General features: G+C 36.9%; 1 protein-coding gene across 1 annotated transcript; it reads left to right on the forward strand.

The window, feature by feature from the left end:
• The first annotated feature begins 10,338 nt into the window (after window positions 1-10,338).
• On the forward strand, window positions 10,339-12,579 carry LOC104439883 (6-hydroxynicotinate 3-monooxygenase). The gene is made up of 4 exons (XM_010052891.2): window positions 10,339-10,608; window positions 10,914-11,215; window positions 11,303-11,513; window positions 11,778-12,579. The coding sequence occupies exons 1-4, from the start codon at window positions 10,339-10,341 to the stop codon at window positions 12,270-12,272; spliced, it is 1,278 nt and encodes a 425-aa protein (XP_010051193.2). The 3' UTR covers window positions 12,273-12,579.
• Window positions 12,580-19,150: the final 6,571 nt, after the last annotated feature.

Here is a 19,150-nt window from a genome sequence, read left to right on the forward strand (position 1 = left end):
TCAAAATTTTTGGGATAGGGAGATGAGATTATCGCTTCCGCTATACATTTATATACTGCGTAGGGACCGATCTAAAAGTTTATAAACCCCCAGGAATTATAGACCCTCGGGTCTTGTAAAAGAGAGATTAACGAGCTGTGACGACCTAAACGGATTGGGAGCCATTCAAAGGTGTCGCGACCAAATTTTCGGGTGCAACATAGGATTTGGCTAATGGATTGCTAAGCCTAGACATAGCTCGGGCTCTCCCAAGCCCATACCAATTCGCGACTTAGGTTCAAGTTCTTAACATGCAATTGATTTTTCAATTAGGAGTCGCCACTAATATATTTTTGGTGGATCAATTAGAAACTAAGCAAAATAATGGGAGATTTACTTTACTTCTATGAAATAGAGATTTATGAGTTCGGGGACTTGGTTACGCTAGATTTCTCTAACGCCTTTTCAGTACCTTTCTCTTTTATTTTGAAAAATGTTTGGCAGGCAGCTTGAATTGATTTTAAATCTATTTCCATAACATATGAGGCTATCATGCGGGTGCGCAAACCATCAATTTAACATCCAAGAAAAGTAATGAATAAATTGCAAGACTTATCTCATAGCAACAAAAACATCTGCAATGTTAGATCAGAATTCACATCAATAACCCTAGATATGATTTCTAATTAACATGTAATTTCTTTTTGTGTTTACTTAATTAATGAGAATCATGCTTTATGCAATGCAATATAACTAAATGATCTAATTCTAATGACATACAATTTCTAATTAAATAGGCCAAGCAACAATTACCAAATCTAATTCTATATGACATGTAATGACATTTTTTTATTTTATTTAAAAAAGAATGCAATCTATCCTAGGAATTGAAACTAATTTATCCTATGTCATTTTTCGCATTTTTAATGTGAAATTCGAAATTAGAAAAAAAAAGAAAATTATCTAGCTAAATTAAGATTTTATCCAACTTATATTAAGGATTAGGTCAGACTAAACCCTAATTTAAACCAGGATATTATCTTAACCTAGCAATCTCTAACGTAAGATGCAGTCGATCTAAAAAGATTAATTTAAACGCCTTAATTGTACATGACATATGCATGATGATTTTTTGTTGTTTTTTTATTAATTTGGAAATTAAAAAATTGCCACATGCAACTTAAATAAAAGAAAAAACTAACATCCTAAACGAATGTATTTTTTTTTTTTTGGATTTTTCGTTGTTTCAAAAATTCGAAATAAATAAATTTCCTATTCTAAACATGCAAGATAACCCTAAAATGATGAACACTCTAAAATGAACCTAATCTAACTCATATTTTTTGGGTTTTTCCTTTCTTTTACGGGACCAATCAAAATAAGACATCAAGAACAACACGGCAATAAATTAGGCAATATATCATCCATGTCCATTTTGGAAATAAATTGACGAATCATATCTCACGCATGAGATCGGATTGGCCAATTTCAAATAAAATCGCAAATCGTATCTCGAGCGTGAGATTGGATTGGCGATTTTCCGTGCGATTATGAGTCGTATTTCGAGCGTGAAATCAGACTGTCAATCATACGCACATTGCAAAATTAGAAAAATTTCCTAATTCATGAGAGATCAAGAGATCTTTTGGATATGGCAATATTGATCAAACATTCAAAGAAAGATTGCGATATTATGAATTAGGCAGCAAGATATATGAAAATCAAATTGATCGAGAGTCTTACCTAATTCATGATGTCACGCGGGTGATGTCTCCAAATTTGGATGGATGATGGGTCACAAAAATCACGGTGAGGAAGGCCGGTGATTAGTAGCATGCACGGTTGCTCGGTAATCGTTGGACGTGTTCCGCAAGACCGAGTACTTTGGAATTCTATCCGAGAACTTCAGCTTATCTACTAGCAACGGAATGCTCTTGGACTTCTTTATTTAATCTTCAATCCACCACTTGACTTTTGTCTTCTTCTCTTCTACCAACTCTCGACCATTAGATGGTGCCATTGTGTGGGATGGATGCTTTGATGTTCACTAGAGAAGACGAAGAGCTTGCTGGCCGTAAGAGAGATCTTCAACAAACCTGCAAAACTGAATCTAATCCCAATGGGAAGGACTGAAAGGTGATCGTGGGATCGCTAGAAATTGAAGGATAGCTCTCGGAAAGGTGTCGGCTTCTTGCTGGGATCGTCTAGAACAGACACATCGGAGATGCAAGACTGCGCCTGGACTCCTTTAAGGTTTGCTGGATTGGCTGGTCGTCTTGGCTGAGCAGCTCTCGGTGGCAAGTCCAGCAGCAACTGGTCGTCACTAAAAGCTTGGCAACCGTGCAAGAAGGTAGCAACGAATCACCAAGGGCTTGCGGTGCAGCAGGGACGTTTCTTTCAATGTGTTCTCCCTAAAATTGCCGATGATGGTCGGGCATTGATATTTGTAAGAACAAATGTGGGGCACGGCAGGTCAGTGTGGGCCTGCAATGAAAAAGCAAAGGAACTCTCTCTTCCCCTCTCACGTGTGTCTCTCAATGCGTTCTCAATGTGGCCGTGTATAGAATTGTGTGGCCCTCCTCCCTATTCTTCGTCTGCAAAGGTCCTTTATAGGGAGAGGGTTTGAACTATCATGGAAAGAAAGCATATTTTGTTTCCTTCTGTGCATGCTTTGAAATATATTCTATTTCCTTTTCTTTTCCTCATTGACTGAATGCCTTCTCTGCAGGGATATATAACGTGCCCGACATTCCCTTCTCATGCTGATCTTTCGAATTTCCTTTGTGCATATTGTATGAATCGGACCAGAGAATCATGCATAAATTCTTTCCTCTTAAAATAATGCTGGTCAATTTCTTGCTCCCCACCTTGACCGAATTATGGCTAAGCGCATAATTTTCCTTCACGTGGATGGGCTTCTCCATGTACGAATCGGTGGCCGCTCACGCTGTCCTTCCTTTGCATTCGTTCCCTTAAATGCACAAATATGTCGGTGCCAATATGTTGAAAATTTCTTAATTGACTTTTAACAATTTAGGACATCCATGTAACATCAATCACCATGGAGGAATTATCGACTTATCCAAAGTTTAATGCTCTTGTGGGCTTCAATATTCAAAGCCATTCACCAAAATCCATTTACCGCTGGCCCAGCAAATATGCAATTAAATTAAATATGTTCCTAATGACCATATGTTATGCAATTAAATTATATTTTTTATGGGTTAAAATTAATCCCTAATTTTTTAATGCGATAAATGAATAAATGGGTCGCCAAAATTTAGGTGTCAACAAGGGGTGCCACACCAAGCCTTATGTTGTCCCATTCTTCTTCAACAGAGCTACTTTCCCCATTATAAACCATTTGAAGCTCCAAAATTCCAGAGAAACCACCGTCTTCCCCCTGCCGTTGCAAGCCCCCGCCGAGCTGCCAAGATTGCTCGCTCGCCGTTGCGTCGCCCGCGAGCTTCGCACGCCAGCATGCTTGTGTCTCGCTCGTCCTACACTGTCACGCCGTCCCCCACAATCCCTAAGCCATTGTCAAGCCTCTATCTAGCCTCCTGAGCCATCTCCGTCACTGTCCAGCCACCATCAAGCGTTGCTGTCACCCGCTGCAGCCACCACTGCCTGTCCTTGCCATTTCAACCATAACCCGTCGCCTGGTTCTCTCTCTCAACCCAACAAGTAGAGCCGAAGACTAGCAAGGGTCTTTAGGCTTCAAGGCCTGTTTTAGGATTCTTCCGAGCCTTGTTTGGCTTCGCTGCTAGGAGGTTTGTCGCCCGTCTCCATGATGCCATCATCGTGGACTCACCGGATCGCTAAACCAGTGAGTTTACTAACTAAACTCTGCTTAGGGAGTTAATGATATTTAAGGGGTGTTTAGATTAGGCTAATTAAGGTTTAGGTGGTTAGTTATAATGTATTAATGATTTAATTATTCGTTTATGCATGTTAGGTGGTTAGAATGGCTTAATTAGGGACTATATAGATCGTGCTATTTATCTAGATAGGTTCGGAAATTTTCCGGGCCTGTTTTGGTATTTAATTAGGCATTTTCGGCCTAAGTTTCTATTTTTGGCATTTAATTGTATTTATTTAATTATTTTTTGTATTTATTTAATTATTTATTATTTTCCGGAAATTATACCAGGATAGCCAGTGACCGGAATTTCGTGCTAATTGCAATGGTATGCTTGGTTTATTTAATTGAGTGCTAATTTATGCAAATTAAGTGAAATTTGTGATTTTTGTTATTTATTCCAAAATTGAGGAATTTCGGTATTTTAGTTAGAAAATACCGGGCGTCAGTTTTTAACGCCAAAAATGTCTTTGTGCATTAAATAAATAGTGGAATTTTTGAAGAGAAAGATATAACATTATTGCACGTCGGCTTGTGAGAGCGATACTATATCAACTTATGAGCTTGATATGCCAGCTTGTGAGAGTAGTATACCTTATCAGCTTGTGTGAGCTATGATCGTTTATTAGCTTGTGAGAGCAATGATCTGTATATCAACTTGTGCGAGCTACTATCTATCTATATTAGTTTGTACGAGCTATTGTCTATCTATATTAGCTTATGAGAGCTATTACCATCTATACTTCAGCTTGTGTGAGCAATAATCGAATCGATTGATTAATAGTTGGAAATAATTGATAGATGGTATTGAATTGATAGATAATATTGACTGATAGATAGTATTGATTGATAGATAGTAAGATCATATCGATTGTGTCAAATTGAGTTGATTGATTGAGTGGATCGATGGATCAATGACTTGAATTGAATTGATTGGTTAAATATATAAATTGTATTGACTTGCAAGAAGGAACTAAGGTAAGGTAAGTCATTTAACTTGTGTGTGCATAAACTGTCTTTAGGCGTATTTCCTTCCTAGTTGGAGTTTAGGGGATGAACTTGCTGAGACATTATCTCACCCAATCGTGAGCTTAACATTTTCAGGTCCTTAGATGGTAGTTCCTTCAGAGCATTTTGGCTGACCCATGAGGGTTATTGAACGGGTTTTTAGTTACCCCGATGCCGGAAGTCACTGGGTCTATGAACTTGTGGTGACCATCGTCTGGGTCAAAGAGGACCTACCTCATAGGGTACCTCATTGATTTAGAGCATGATTTTGCTAAGGACCCAATGGATTCAGGGTGGGTCCTCTTAGAGGTTTTGAAATTTCCATTGTAGTAGTTGATGCCACTCTAGGTGAGAGTGCAGTTGACCCTCTTGATGGTGTGGTGGTGGACCCGATGCCCCCGGAGCCTGTGGAGACAGAAGGATCGGCGAATGAGTTTGGCTAGCTAGTCTTTGGACAGCTTCGTTTTGGAAACCGGTCTTTTGTAGACTTTATGCCTTTATAGCCTTTTGTCTATAGACTAGTATTATAAATAAAATAGTCAGCTGTGTATAAAGGTGTGTTGTGGTTGTAAAATTATGGTCCTGCTTTTTTATCCTATCTTTGTGCTGTCTGGAGATCTATTTATACGTTTCTGCATGCGCATTAAAATGAATGGGTTGGTGACGCGTCCTGGGACGTCGCATTTTAAATCGACCATCGAGGGATGGGCACACGCTCGAGAATTGGGGCGTGACAATATTAAACTAAAATAATTAAAAGAAAATCTCACCACATACATTCAGTATAGGAATAGATACATGCATGATGAGTATTTATATTAGAGTAAAACATTAATAGACCAAACCTTTCGTATGCTACTCGGCATCTGCAACCGTTGAGGATGAGAGAGAACAAATATAGTTAATCACTTAATAATATTAAACTACAACAATTAAAAGAAAATCTCACCATATACATTCAGTATATGAATATATATATGCATGACAAGTATTTATATTAGATTAAAACATTAATAGACCGAACCTTTCCGTATGCTACTTGGCATCCATGCAAACCGTTTAGGATGAGAGAGAGAGAGAGAGAGAGAGAGAGAGAGAGAGAGAGAATCACTTAATAATATTAAACTAAAATAATTAAAAGAAAATCTCATCTTATGCATTCAGTATACGAATAGATACATGCATGAAAAGTATTTATATTAGATTAAAACATTAATAGACCAAACCTTTCCGTATGCCACTTGGCATCCATGCCAACCGTTGAGGATGAGAGAGAGAGAGAACAAATATAGTTAATCACTAAATAATATTAAACTAAAATAATTAAAAGAAAATATCACCTTATACATTTAGTATACAAATAGATACATGCATGACAAGTATTTATATTAGATTAAAACATTAATAGACCAAACCTTTCCGTATGCTACTTGGCATCCATGCCTACCGTTGAGGATGAGAGAGAGAGAGAGAGAACAAATATAGTTAATCACTAAATAATATTAAACTAAAATAATTAAAAGAAAATCTCACCTTATACATTTAGTATATGAATAGATACATGCATGACAAGTATTTATATTAGATTAAAACATTAATAGACCAAACATTTTCGTATGCTACTTTGCATCCATGCCAACCGTTGAGGATGAGAGAGAGAGAGAGAGACAAATATAGTTAATCACTTAATAATATTAAACTGAAATAATTAAAAGAAAATCTCACCTTATACATTTAGTATACGAATAGATACATGCATGACAAGTATTTTTATTAGATTAAAACATTAATAGACCAAACCTTTCCGTATGCTACTTGGCATCCATGCCTACCGTTGAGGATGAGAGAGAGAGAGAGAGAAAGAGAGAGAGAGAGAGAGAGAGAGAGAGAGAGAGAGAGAGAACAAATATAGTTAATCACTAAATAATATTAAACTAAAATAAATAAAAGAAAATCTCACCTTATACATTCAGTATACGAATAGATACATGCATGACAAGTATTTATATTTGAGCAAAACATTCATAGACCAAGCCTTTCCGTGTGCTAATTAGCAACCATGCGAACCATTGAGGATGAGAGTGAGAGAGAGAGAGAGAGAGAGAGAGAGAGAGAGAGAGAGAACAATTACAAATTATATTTTAGCAAAATAAAATAAAAATAATTAAAAATTCGATTTTTTTAATAACGTTTATAAAATTATAAAAATTGTCCATTAAATTTGTATTGCATTAAAGTGTTTTAGCAATACCATTTTCAAATATATATAAAAGAAATAAGCTTTGTTATATTTGGTTAAATGTTTTTCATGTCTTTTATTTTATTTACTAACTTTTTCTTTTTAAATTTGAAGTAACATATATGCGAAGAGCTTAAAGTGAATTAAATGTGTGGGAGTGGAATAAAATATATTGAGTTAAATATTAATGTGTTTCGATAATATAGATTGGGTGAAGTGTGGGTTGAGTATAGATCGGGCCGGGTATGGGTCATCAAATTTACATTATATGAAAATAAGTCAAAACGGTTTAAACATGTCAATATGAGTTGGACCATTTTTGACCTGATTCAAATCCAACCCAATCCACCTATTTGATGGCCCTACGATTTAGGGATTCTTTTGAAAAAAAAGGCTTACTTCGAGGTTTTATTTGAAATTTTCCCTAGAAAAAGGAAGTATTTAATCATCATTACCACACTCCAAATGATTAACAAATTAGTAGTGCTCAGCGCGGGATTGCCTCATTATGTGGAATAATATAATCAATGTTTAAGTCTTTCTCTTCACTCATTTATCTTGATGGGTAAATTTTAAAATTTCTATTCATAGAGTGGAGGATCTCATTGTGGTTATATATGATTCTCTAATTGTATCTTTTGCCTTTCAATTTGAGATTCTTCGTCTAATTGTTAAATCAATGAAGAAAAGTACGTAAAATTAATAAACAAAAATACACCTTCTAGTTATCTCCATACGGAGAAGAGTTATAATTCAACACAAACTATAAAGTTACTTATGGTAATTAGGATAAAAATCAGAATATGATAAAATTTATCATATATTATGTTTAATTCTTATCCATGACAAAAAATTATGGGATATAAAATAGATTAGACTAAATAAAAATATCTCGTAGGGGGAGGTAAAATAAAAGCGAATAAGCTTTCTTATATCAATGATATAAAAGTTATTTTTCTCGAATGGCAAGCTTCTTAAATTAATGAAATTAAAATATAAATAATATTCTTATGTAAAATAAATTTTGTTGTTATTTATTTCTATTTTTATTTATATATGTTTCGTACTTATATCTATTACATATTTTAAGTATATTATTATAATTTCTTTATTTAAAAAATTGAATTAATGATAGAAAGGAATAAAAAATAAAATAGAGAGGGAAAAATAATAAAAATAAGCAAATAAAAATGAAGTAGAAATAACCATATTTTAAATGAATAAATTCAAACTTCAAAAAGATATTTCTAAGTCTAGTAGAATGAGGCGCAACAACACATGTTGAAGCTTCACGACTGCCTTGTTTTTTGGTCCATGTCGAAGCTCAACCAAAACAGTGAGAGTAAAAGATTCGCATTAAAAATTCATGAAAATGGTAGGAGAGTTGAAACTCCTCCACCTTTATAACTCTACAATTTGTGTCAAAGACGATACTTTTGGAATCATGAAGGTGAGCGGTCACATTTTCTCCACCTTACTAGATTTGACATTCAGTAACTAATCTACCCTGTAGATATCGCCATTGCTTGTTAAAGTTTCATGTCACAGTTGAACCTGTGAATTTGGAATACTCTAATGTCTTTCTTTGCCCTTTAAGATTTAGATCGTACAATAACTATGGTTTAATTGATAATTGTTATCTTCTTTTTTTTTGATACCCAAGGAATCCTGTACAGCCAGCAGCCGGCGGGTAAACCCTAGAGTAATGCTAGCGGATGACCCACCACCCCGACGTTAATGATTATTATCTTTGTTTATGCATTTGTGGTTTTTTTAGCAATGAATCGTGACAGATTCTTACCATCTCTATTTGTTAGGTTCATTTATATCAATATGTCGTCTTTATACAAAACAATTGACATGATAGGTTATGAGAGTGTCTGGCTTTATTACTGTAATTAATCAAATAATAGATAAAATATAGCAAAATCCATGGATTTCATATCATATCTTATCTAATCTTATGTTGATTAAGTTATGATAATAGGTAATCCAGTTATTTTTAGAATTAACTACTTAATCTAGACAATTTATCTAACTAGTCAAGGTTTGGACTTATAATTTATTTAAAAGTGGTAACTTTATAAAATTTGTGGCATGTCCATAATGAAAATAAGATATTCATGTGTGTTAGATAGTAAATGAATGGCCTTGGGCATTTAATGTAATTAGTTTAGCTTGATTAAGAGAGATTGGACTTAATGGCAAAAATGCAAAATGAGAAACTTGATTGGGGCAATCATATAATTTGGAAATCTGGAATTGTAGAAATTAATTTTAACTTTGATGGTGAAGGTGAACTTAATCATGACCCGGTCTTAGTAGTTAAATTATATGAGTTGACTAAAGTTAAGGTCTAGTAATGACTCAATAATGAGGTAGTCATTTAATTTGAAAATAAAGATCAAGCGACTAGATATGGATATATAAATATATTAATCTTATGGCTTCAAGATGAGGCATCTGGTTAGTAATTTAGTGGAAAAATTTAACTATTCCTTTTAGGTAATTTATGAATACTAAGTTATCTAAATTATAGAAGCATTTATTGTGTAAGGTTAAATTCATGTAAATTATATATGAATTTACATAAAATCTATGTTAAATGATGATTCCATGGTGAATGAAGGTTCGTATATTGAAAAAAGATTTTTTTATTGCCACCATTTCCAAGAGAAATGTCAAGAGATTAGTGTGCTATTATTTACTATTGTGGCTATTGAAATTAAAAAAAAAAAAAAGGTGTCATTTTCAAAAGCTAATCGACTTTAGAATCCTTGATCTGATTTATAATGCTATTTTTGCGGGTGATTGGTGACCCTATTAGAACATGGAATTTGTCAATGACCCAATTATCTTCTACTTATCAACTCCTGGGCTCCAGGATTCAACTTCCTGCAACTGTAGTCTAAATTGGCAATCTCAAGTCACAAAACCAAATGAGACACAACCATTGGGAGCCTTGGACATTGAGCTGATTTGTTTTTTTATTTAATTTTCATATAGATCAAATTGTTATCCTACATCTCTAATTTCTGTCATAATTATAGGGGGTGGTATCTCTATTTATAAGGTATATCAGATCAGTGTAAAGTATACTCAATTCTCTGTTCTCATGGTATCAAAGCATAGGAGGTCCTTATTTCAAATCTTTCCAATCCCATTTTTCTTAGCCCCACTTTTTTAACCCCATTTCTTCGTTTTTATCAGATAGAAACACAGAGCAAGTCTTGGAGAAGATACAACAGAAGTCATGAATTACAGTAATGATCTTTCTCATCAAAACAAGCCGAAGCCGAAGGCCGTGATCGTAGGAGGGAGCATAGCAGGTGTGTCATGTGCGCATGCGCTCATTCTGGCGGGGTGGGACGTTGTGGTCATAGAGAAATCGTGCAGGCCTCCGAAAGGAAACCCCACTGGCGCAGGACTCGCGTTTGATCCGCTCTCTCAGGAGCTCATCGGGTCCTGGACTGGACGCCCTGAACTCCTCCATGACATCACCTCCCCTCTCGCTATTGATCTTGTAAGGGAACTTCATATAATAAACTCACTCTACTCCCAAGTCTTCCTAAGGTTTGAATTATGATATGCACTGAAGTTAAGATCGCAGCTACTAAAGAATTGGTGCGGAATGTCTTTCTTCTTGCACCTTGATTGTCAAGTTCTTGCTTTGCTCGACACTGAGAGGAGATGTTAAGCTCTTCCAGGAGATATGGGTCCTTTTCCTTTTCTGTAGTTGAACATATAGAAATTGATCTTGCTTTTTATGTGGTACTCAAAATTGTATCCTGGTTCTCACCAAACTTGTTATGCGCCTATTTATACTAGAACCAAGCAATCGATGACGAGAAATCCATAAAGATACTAGCAAGAGATGAAAATTTCAATCATAGAGCAGCACATTGGTCCAGTCTGCATCACCACCTGTTCTCTGCATTGCCACCAGAAATATTCCTGTGGGGCCATCTTTTCCTCTCTTTCTCTATTTCCAAGGATAAGCGACAGGTCAAAATCAGGGCCCAAGTTCTCGACACCGAAGAAACTGCGGAAGTAGACGAAGATTTGCTCGTCGCTGCAGATGGATGCAACTCTCTGATTCGCAAGCACTATTTTCCCGACGTCAAACTAAGGTTGTTACTTCTTTGCCCCAAATTGTTATGCATGAATCCCTAACTTACCCCTTTTTGTGATCTTTCATGAGTATGTCGATATAATAGGTATTCAGGCTACTGCGGCTGGAGAGGAGTTCTCGGTTATTCGGGGATTGAAGATTCCAAAACCATCAAGAACGTTAGGGAGGCATATCCGGAGCTCGGAAAATGCTTGTACATCGACTTGACGCCCGGAAATCATACCGTTTTTTTTGAGATCCCAAACAAAAGGCTGAACTGGACATGGTGTTTGAACCAACCTGAGCCTCACTTAAAGGTAATTGTCACCCATCTTGCTCCTCCTCGACTGTACGACAATAATAGCAGTTGCTGATGTACTGAAAGACCCAAATAATTATGACAGACATTTCCAATAATTTTCCTGTTTATTCATGAGATTTATTTGCAGAGCTACACAAGCATATCTCATAGAAGGTCTTAGTCTATACATATATATAGGTATCTGTATACATGCATCCCTTTCTGTAAGTCCCTTGCGTCATGCGGTATCTCATATTCTGTCTGCTATTGACACATACAGGGCAATTCGGTTACTATGAAAGTAAGTGATGAAATGATTCAGAAGATGTACCAAGATGCAGAGAAAATTTGGCATCCTACTTTGGTTCAGGTCATGAGAGAAACTAGAGAACCTTTTGTCAATGCCATTTACGACTGTGATCCCCTAGAACGGATAGTTTGGGACAACGTGGTACTTATCGGCGACGCAGCACACCCCACAACACCACACAGCTCGAGGAGCACAAACATGTCGATTCTAGATGCGGCAGTCCTAGGCCAATGCTTGGAGAAGTGGGGGTCGGAAAATCTAATGGCTGCTCTTGAAGAATACCAATCCATTAGGTTACCCATTGCATCCAAGCAAGTCTTGCATGCCCGGCGAGTCGGGAGGATAAAACAAGGCCTTGAACTTCCTGACTGCAAATCTTTCAATCCTAACACAGCCAATTGGGAGGAATGCAAGACGCTTCTACAGAGAGCCGTGCCCTTCTTCGGGCATAACCCTTTGCTCTAATAGAGCTGATCAAGCAATCTTTTCTCGGTCGGCAAATGCTGATCATCTCGTGTTTGTTGCCATTCTGGGCATGTCAATGTCGATTTCAGACATGTTACAGGTTATTTGTAGCTCTAGCTGGATAAAGCAAGAGACTCATTTCTTAAGTAATTTCACTTAAACCAGTATCATTACCAATGATAGTGACACTCACCTTAGATTTGTGTTAAAGAGGGGTAAAGATCATTTCAATTACTGAAGCACTTCGATTAAGCCAACTGATGCATGTAATTTACCTATTTCTTGTTACAACAGTAATAGTCCTTGTACAGCAACAGAAAACTTGTTTCTCACCCTCACAAATTAGTCAACTTGATCTATGAATGACAAAATATTCTCGATCTATCATTGCGTCTAGCCATGTATCCATTCACATGTCTAGAAATATGAATGCTGGTGATTACTTATTGAAAAGGAAAAGAAAGCTTCTAATGAAGCACCTTTAGATAACCGAAAAGAATATCTCAGAATCCGCACTTCGACCAAAACATTTCTCTACTTATAATACAACAAACAAGTTGAACTTATGGTTCATCATTCTACACTAAAGTAACGTGGACAATCAGTCAAAATGCTTGCATGATGAGAATCATAAATAATTTTTGTGTTTGATTTTTGAAACTATCTCACTAGTTTTCACAAATGTCATGGTCATAATATAAGACCATTGCATATTCTCAATTATTCCAGGCCAAACCGCCGAATGTTCTGATAGATGTCACCTTAGCTTTGTGTTAAGAGAACTAAGAATCATTTTATCCACTAAAGCATTTAGACTACGCCAACTGATGCATGTAATTTACATGTTTCTTGTTTCAGCAACAATAGTCTTTGTTTAGCAATAGAAAACTTGTTCCTCACCCTCACAAATTAGTCAAGTTGATCTATAAATAACAAAATATTCCTAATTTATCACTACATCAAAGCTAGTCATGTATGCATTCACATGTCGAGAAGTACTGTCACGCCTTGAATTCCGAGCGCGTGCCCATCCCTTGGTAGTCGATAAAATTTGCGACTTCTCAGGATGAGTTACCGACCCTTTCATTTTATCGCATATGCAGAAGCAAATAATAAATCCCCTGACAGTAACTATCTCGGGATAGAAAAGTAGGACAACAATTTCACAAACAAACATGCTTTTATAAACTAATTGAGTTATATACAAAGGTCAGCAACCAAAAGTCTACAAAAGACGATTCTCCAAAAAGAAGTGGTCCTAACTGACCTACACTTTAGGTCATCTCAGCACGACTCCAAGTCCTCCATTCTACAGCCTTGAAAATTTAAGCCCATGACGGAGTGAGATATAAATCTCAGCAAGTTCTCGCTCTCGATTAGGAGGGTGATATACCTAGAAGCGTCCTAACCACACAATCACACCACCATAGGGACTTACCTCATCTCAGATCCACCTTGTAGGTCAGCACAATTCATATCATAAACAGCCATAAAGACATGAGCAACAATTAAGCTCATCAATAGGAACGCCATAATCAATTATAACAAAGCACAAGGGTCCTGATTATAGGGCCAAATTGTTATGACATGTCTTATACCGTGCCACACAATTTTATCCCATAATCTGACGCGTTCAACTCAATTAATCATGCGTTCCTAGTTTTGTTCTTGGCATATAGCACGGACTACTCTATGTTCAGCGGTCTTCTAGCATTACCAAGCTTCGTCTCATACCATTGAGCACGGCTACATCTTTCCTAGATGGTTTTCCCGAAGGAGCACATGTCCAGAATCTAATGCGACCGGCTTCCCGTTGTCTAAGAGCGTCCCATATAAGGGTTACCGTCTAGCTTAACAACACGAGACGGGTTCTCTTAACCAACACACGATCACTCAATTATGGCCCAAGGCACCGTGCATTGCACTCAAATATCTCCATTAGAATGATGAACCTTACCTATTTTATTATTTATTTATTTATTTATTTATTTTGGTACCCAGGGAACCTCCATGCGCCGCTTCGCGGTGGAGTAAACCTTAGAGGAGCAAAAGAGTCACCACCACCCTTTCTGTCCTAGGCAAGTCGTGGGTTCCTTTCCAACAAGGTAGACAATGAAGAGATTCGAACTCCAGACCTCTCCCAAAAGGAACTGAAGCTCAACCACTACGCCGTCACCACGGGTGGTTCTTACCTATTTTATTCGTATTAGAAATACACAATAAAATAGTCGTGCATGGGTACACGGTCAGATCAAATCAGAAAAATTGATATTTTCCAATTTAAAATCCCACTATTTTATATAGTATATAAAACTATTTTCGGTGTTAAAATCCGATACCTGGCATTTTCTGAATAAATAACGAAATTCACAAATTTTAGAATTAAATACTCAAAATTCCAATCGGCACTCGATTTGTACAATTTAACATTCAACTGCAGAAATTAACCACACCATTACAATCGGCACGGAATTCCGGACACTTTGGATATCTTGCTCTAATTTCCGGAAAAATATTTAATAATTAAATAATTACTAAAATTAATTAAATAAATCAATTTAGATACCGAAAATACTAAACAAGGATGTAATCACTAAATTAAATACCAAGGGCACGAAAAATTTCCGAACCTGTCTAGATAAATAACACATCCTATGTAGGCCTTAATTAATCTAATCTAACCACATAATATGCATAATTAACTAATTAAATCACTAATCTAATTTAACTAACCACATAATCCCTAATTAATTTAAACTAAACATCCCTTAAACATCATTAGCCTACTAAGAAGAGTTTAGTGCATAAACTTACCGGCGAAAACCGGTTCACCACGCGGTGGCCGAAATCCGAACTTTTGGTGGCGTCAATAGACACTTGGACCGCGCCCAAAAGGCCTTGTAAGTCCACAGCAAGTGCTGGGCTTGGTCTGCAGGTTGGGCTTGCTTCAGTGGGCTGAAGTTCACGGGCTGCAGCGGCTGAACTTGTGGGCTTCAAATGGGCTTGACCAAGACTAAAGATGGGCTGGAATTCATGTGGGCTGAACGCACGGGCCGTGAAATTCGCTGGTGTGGCTTCGAACGGGCTGAAGCTTGCTTCGGGCGAGGATGGGCTGGCAGCGGCAAAGCAGAAACTGTTTCGGTGGCAGAGGTGGATTGGTGGAGTTGCTTCGCTGGCGTGTGCTGCTTCGGTCGATTGATGCTAGACGAGTGGAGATTTGCGGTCAACGTTGGGGAGAGCTTCACCGGTTTTGTTGACTCGGTGGGCTGCTGGAATGCTGGGGTGAAACCGCAGCGTGAGAGAGGAAGTGGAGATAGGATTGATGGGGAGCAGACGGGTGGTAGCAGCCTCAGAGGGGAGGAAGGGAGGTGGCCAGCTGGTGGAGGCGTTGGCAGAGAGATGAAGAAATCGAAGGAAACCGAGGCAAAGGAGGATCGGTGGCGCTGCAGGGTTGACTGGAACGGAGATGCGGACCACGGTGGGGCAGCTTCGGACGAATGGCAGAGGGAAATTTGGTGGATGAAGATGGTGCGGCAGGCGTGAGAGAGAGAGAAAGAAACAACGATGAGAGTGCTGCCTCGAAGGAACAAACGAAACGGAGAAAAAGCCAAAATGAAAGTGAAGCAAGTAAGTCGGCAGCAAGGAGGGAAGCGGCTGGATGCGCGAAGAGGATGGGAACGGTTCAGCGTGCTCGGCAAGCTTGGGCAAGAAAAGGGAAGGTCTACATATAATATCCCCTACATTGATTGCATGTCCCCTATTTCTTTCTAAAATAAATTTTACCAAATAATCATTTTTTGATGCTAAAAATCCAGGCCCTTCTACAAGCTCTGAATTTCATCAATTGAACTTCAATTCCTCCACGAATTTTTCCAATTCGATGTCCAATTTCGCTGTAGAAAAATCTCATACAAATTTCTGCAAGTCCCCATCGCCAAATAGCTTGGTAAGGAGGCCAAAATTCCCTTCAAATGAGCCCATCCGAATTTCTGTTAATTTCCAAAACGTCCGAAATGATTTTCCGTAAAAATCTCGGAATCGCCAAAAATTCTTCGAAGGTTAAGTCGACATTCCTAAAATGAATTGTGACACGATAGAACTTTCAATTTCTGAAATCGGGTTCAAATTCGCGGTTAATTTTAATCTGACGTGATTTTAGCGTGATTTAGTCTATCGGGTAGCTTTTATGAATTTTTAGTGCATTGGACCGTGGTTGATTGTTTTCAAGCCACATTATACATCTTCGACTCATTGGTAACTCTCGATTATCGTGAAAATCTTGAGATTTCAAATACGGACACATGGTACAAAAATGACAGAAAAATCAATCTAGTGTCGTTCGACAGAAATTTTGCAATCAGGTGGAATCACCCACACACTAATCACATATCTTTATCGAATCGACTTATCTCCAGTCTCTGATCAATTTTGACGGTCCCGTAATGACCCTTGTAGATCAACACGGTTGAATAGTCGATTTCTAGTCGAATTCTCAAGTCCATTGCGTTAAAATCCCTTAGTGGCTTCTCCTGATAGTCTAGTAATCTCATGAGTGATCAACTCAGAGAATAGCGCTATAGGCGCGTCAATGAAAAGCCCGATTTATTTAATTGAAAACAAAATTTGAAAATTCAGGTTGTCACGAGTAGGAATGCTAGTGTTTACTTATCGAAAAAGAAAAGAAAGTTTCTAACATGGTATCTTTAGATAGCAGAAGAGAATATCCCAAAATCTACAATTCAACCAAACATTTCTTTAATTACAATATAGCAAATACGTCAAACCTATTGTTCATTCATTTGACATGACTAATGTAATGTGGACAACTAATTACATCACTCGCATGATGGGTATCACAAATAATTTTTGTGTTTGATTCTTGAAATTGCTTGACAAGTTTTTGTAGAAGTCATGATCATATTATAAGATTATTGCATAAAATATGTGATTATTGCTGTCTAGCTACAATTTTTAATCACTTCAAGCCAAATTGCCATATGTTCTAACTGATGTCATCTTAGATTTGTGTTAAGAGGGTTAATGATCATTTCATCTATTGAAGCACTTGAATTAGGTCAACTGATGCATGTAATTTACCTATTTTTTATTACAATAATAATAGTCATTGTATAGCAGTAGAAAACTTGTTCCTCACCCTCACAAATTAGTCAACTTGATCTTTGAATAAGAAAATATTCCTAATCTGTCACTGCATCCAAGCTAACCATCTATGCATTCATATATCAAGAAATAGCAATGCCAAGGCTTACTTATTAAAAAGGAAAAGAAAGTTTCTAACGTCACATCTTTAAATAGCCAAAAAAATATCCCAAAATCCGCACTTCAACCAAAACATTTCTTAATTACAATACAACAAACATGTCGAACTTAAGGTTAATCGTTCTACATGGTTAATGTAATGCGGACGACCAATCACAGTGCTCGTGTGATGGGTATCATAAATAATTTCTATGTTTGATATTTGAAACAATCTGACTAGTTTTAATAGATGTCATGGCCCCTATTATAAGTTATCTGCACACAATATCCTGTTGTTGCTATCCAGCTATGATTCTCCACCATTCTAGGCCAAACTGCCATATGTTTCGACCAATGTCACCTTGGATTTTTCTTGGGAGAGTTAAGGATCAATTTTGTACTAAACCACTTAGATTAGGCCAACTAATACATAATTTGCCCATTTCTTGTTACGGCAACAAAAGTCCTTGCACAACAGCAGAAAACTTGTTCTTTACCCTCACAAATTAGTCAACTTGGTCTATGAATAACAAAATATTCATGATAGATCACTGCGTGAAAAGCTAACCATATATGCATTCACATATCCAGAAATAGGATTTCCAGTGATTATTGAAGAGGAAATGAAAGTTTCAAACGTAGCACGTTTAGATAGTCAAAAAGAATATTCTATAATCCACACTTCGACTGAACATTTCCCTAGTACAACAAAAATGACAAACTTATGGTTCATTGTTTTACGTGGCTAACACAACGCCAACGACCAATCACAGTGCTTGCATGATGGGTATCATAAATAATTTATGTGTTTGATTTTTGAAACAATGGCAGATGTCATGGCCATGTTATAAGATTACTTTATAAAATATCCAACCGTAGCTATCTAACTATGATTTTCAATCATTTCGAGTCAAACCACCACATGTTCTGACCGATGTCACCTTTGATTTTTGTTAAGAGGATTAAGGATCATTTCACCTACGGAAGCACTCTGTTTAGGCCAACTAATGCATGTAATTTACCCGTTTCTTGTTACAGCATCAATAGTCTTTGTATGGCATCAGAAAAGTTGTTCCTCACCCTCACAAATTAGTCAACTTGATCTTTGAATAAAAAAATATTCTTGATTTATCACTGTGTCAAAGCTAGTCTATATGCATTTACATGTCAAAAGAAAATTTCTAACAACGCACCTTTAAATAACCAAAACGAATATCCCAAAATCTGCATTTTGATTGAAATATTTATCTAATTACAATAAAGCAAACATGTCGAAATTATAGTTCATTGTTCTACTAGCGAACGTAATGCTGATGACCAATTATAGTGCTCGCGTGATGGGTATCATAAATAATTTGTGTGTTTGATTTTTTTTTTAAATTTTTTGGCTAGTTTTGGCAAATGTCATGGCCATATTATAATATTACTACATAAAATATCTGGCTGTCGTTGTCAAGCTATGGTTCTCAATCATTTTGGGCCAAATCACCACATGTTCCAACGGATGTCACCTTACATTTGTCTCAAGAGGGTTAATGATCATTTCATCTATTGAACCACTTGGCTAGCCAACTAATGCATGTAATTTACCTATTTCTTGTTACAATAGCAATAGTCCT

Source organism: Eucalyptus grandis, chromosome 3 (assembly GCF_016545825.1).
Source record: "Eucalyptus grandis isolate ANBG69807.140 chromosome 3, ASM1654582v1, whole genome shotgun sequence".
In the NCBI taxonomy this organism is placed as follows: domain Eukaryota; kingdom Viridiplantae; phylum Streptophyta; class Magnoliopsida; order Myrtales; family Myrtaceae; genus Eucalyptus; species Eucalyptus grandis.

What these genes read in the sequence shown, in the direction of transcription:
- LOC104439883 (XM_010052891.2), top strand. Translation starts at nt 10,339, where the DNA reads ATGAATTACAGTAATGATCTTTCTCATCAAAACAAGCCGAAGCCGAAG. An exon ending in CCCCTCTCGCTATTGATCTT is followed by an intron (nt 10,609 to 10,913) that starts GTAAGGGAACTT and finishes TATTTATACTAG; the next exon opens with AACCAAGCAATCGATGACGA. An exon ending in TTTCCCGACGTCAAACTAAG is followed by an intron (nt 11,216 to 11,302) that starts GTTGTTACTTCT and finishes TCGATATAATAG; the next exon opens with GTATTCAGGCTACTGCGGCT.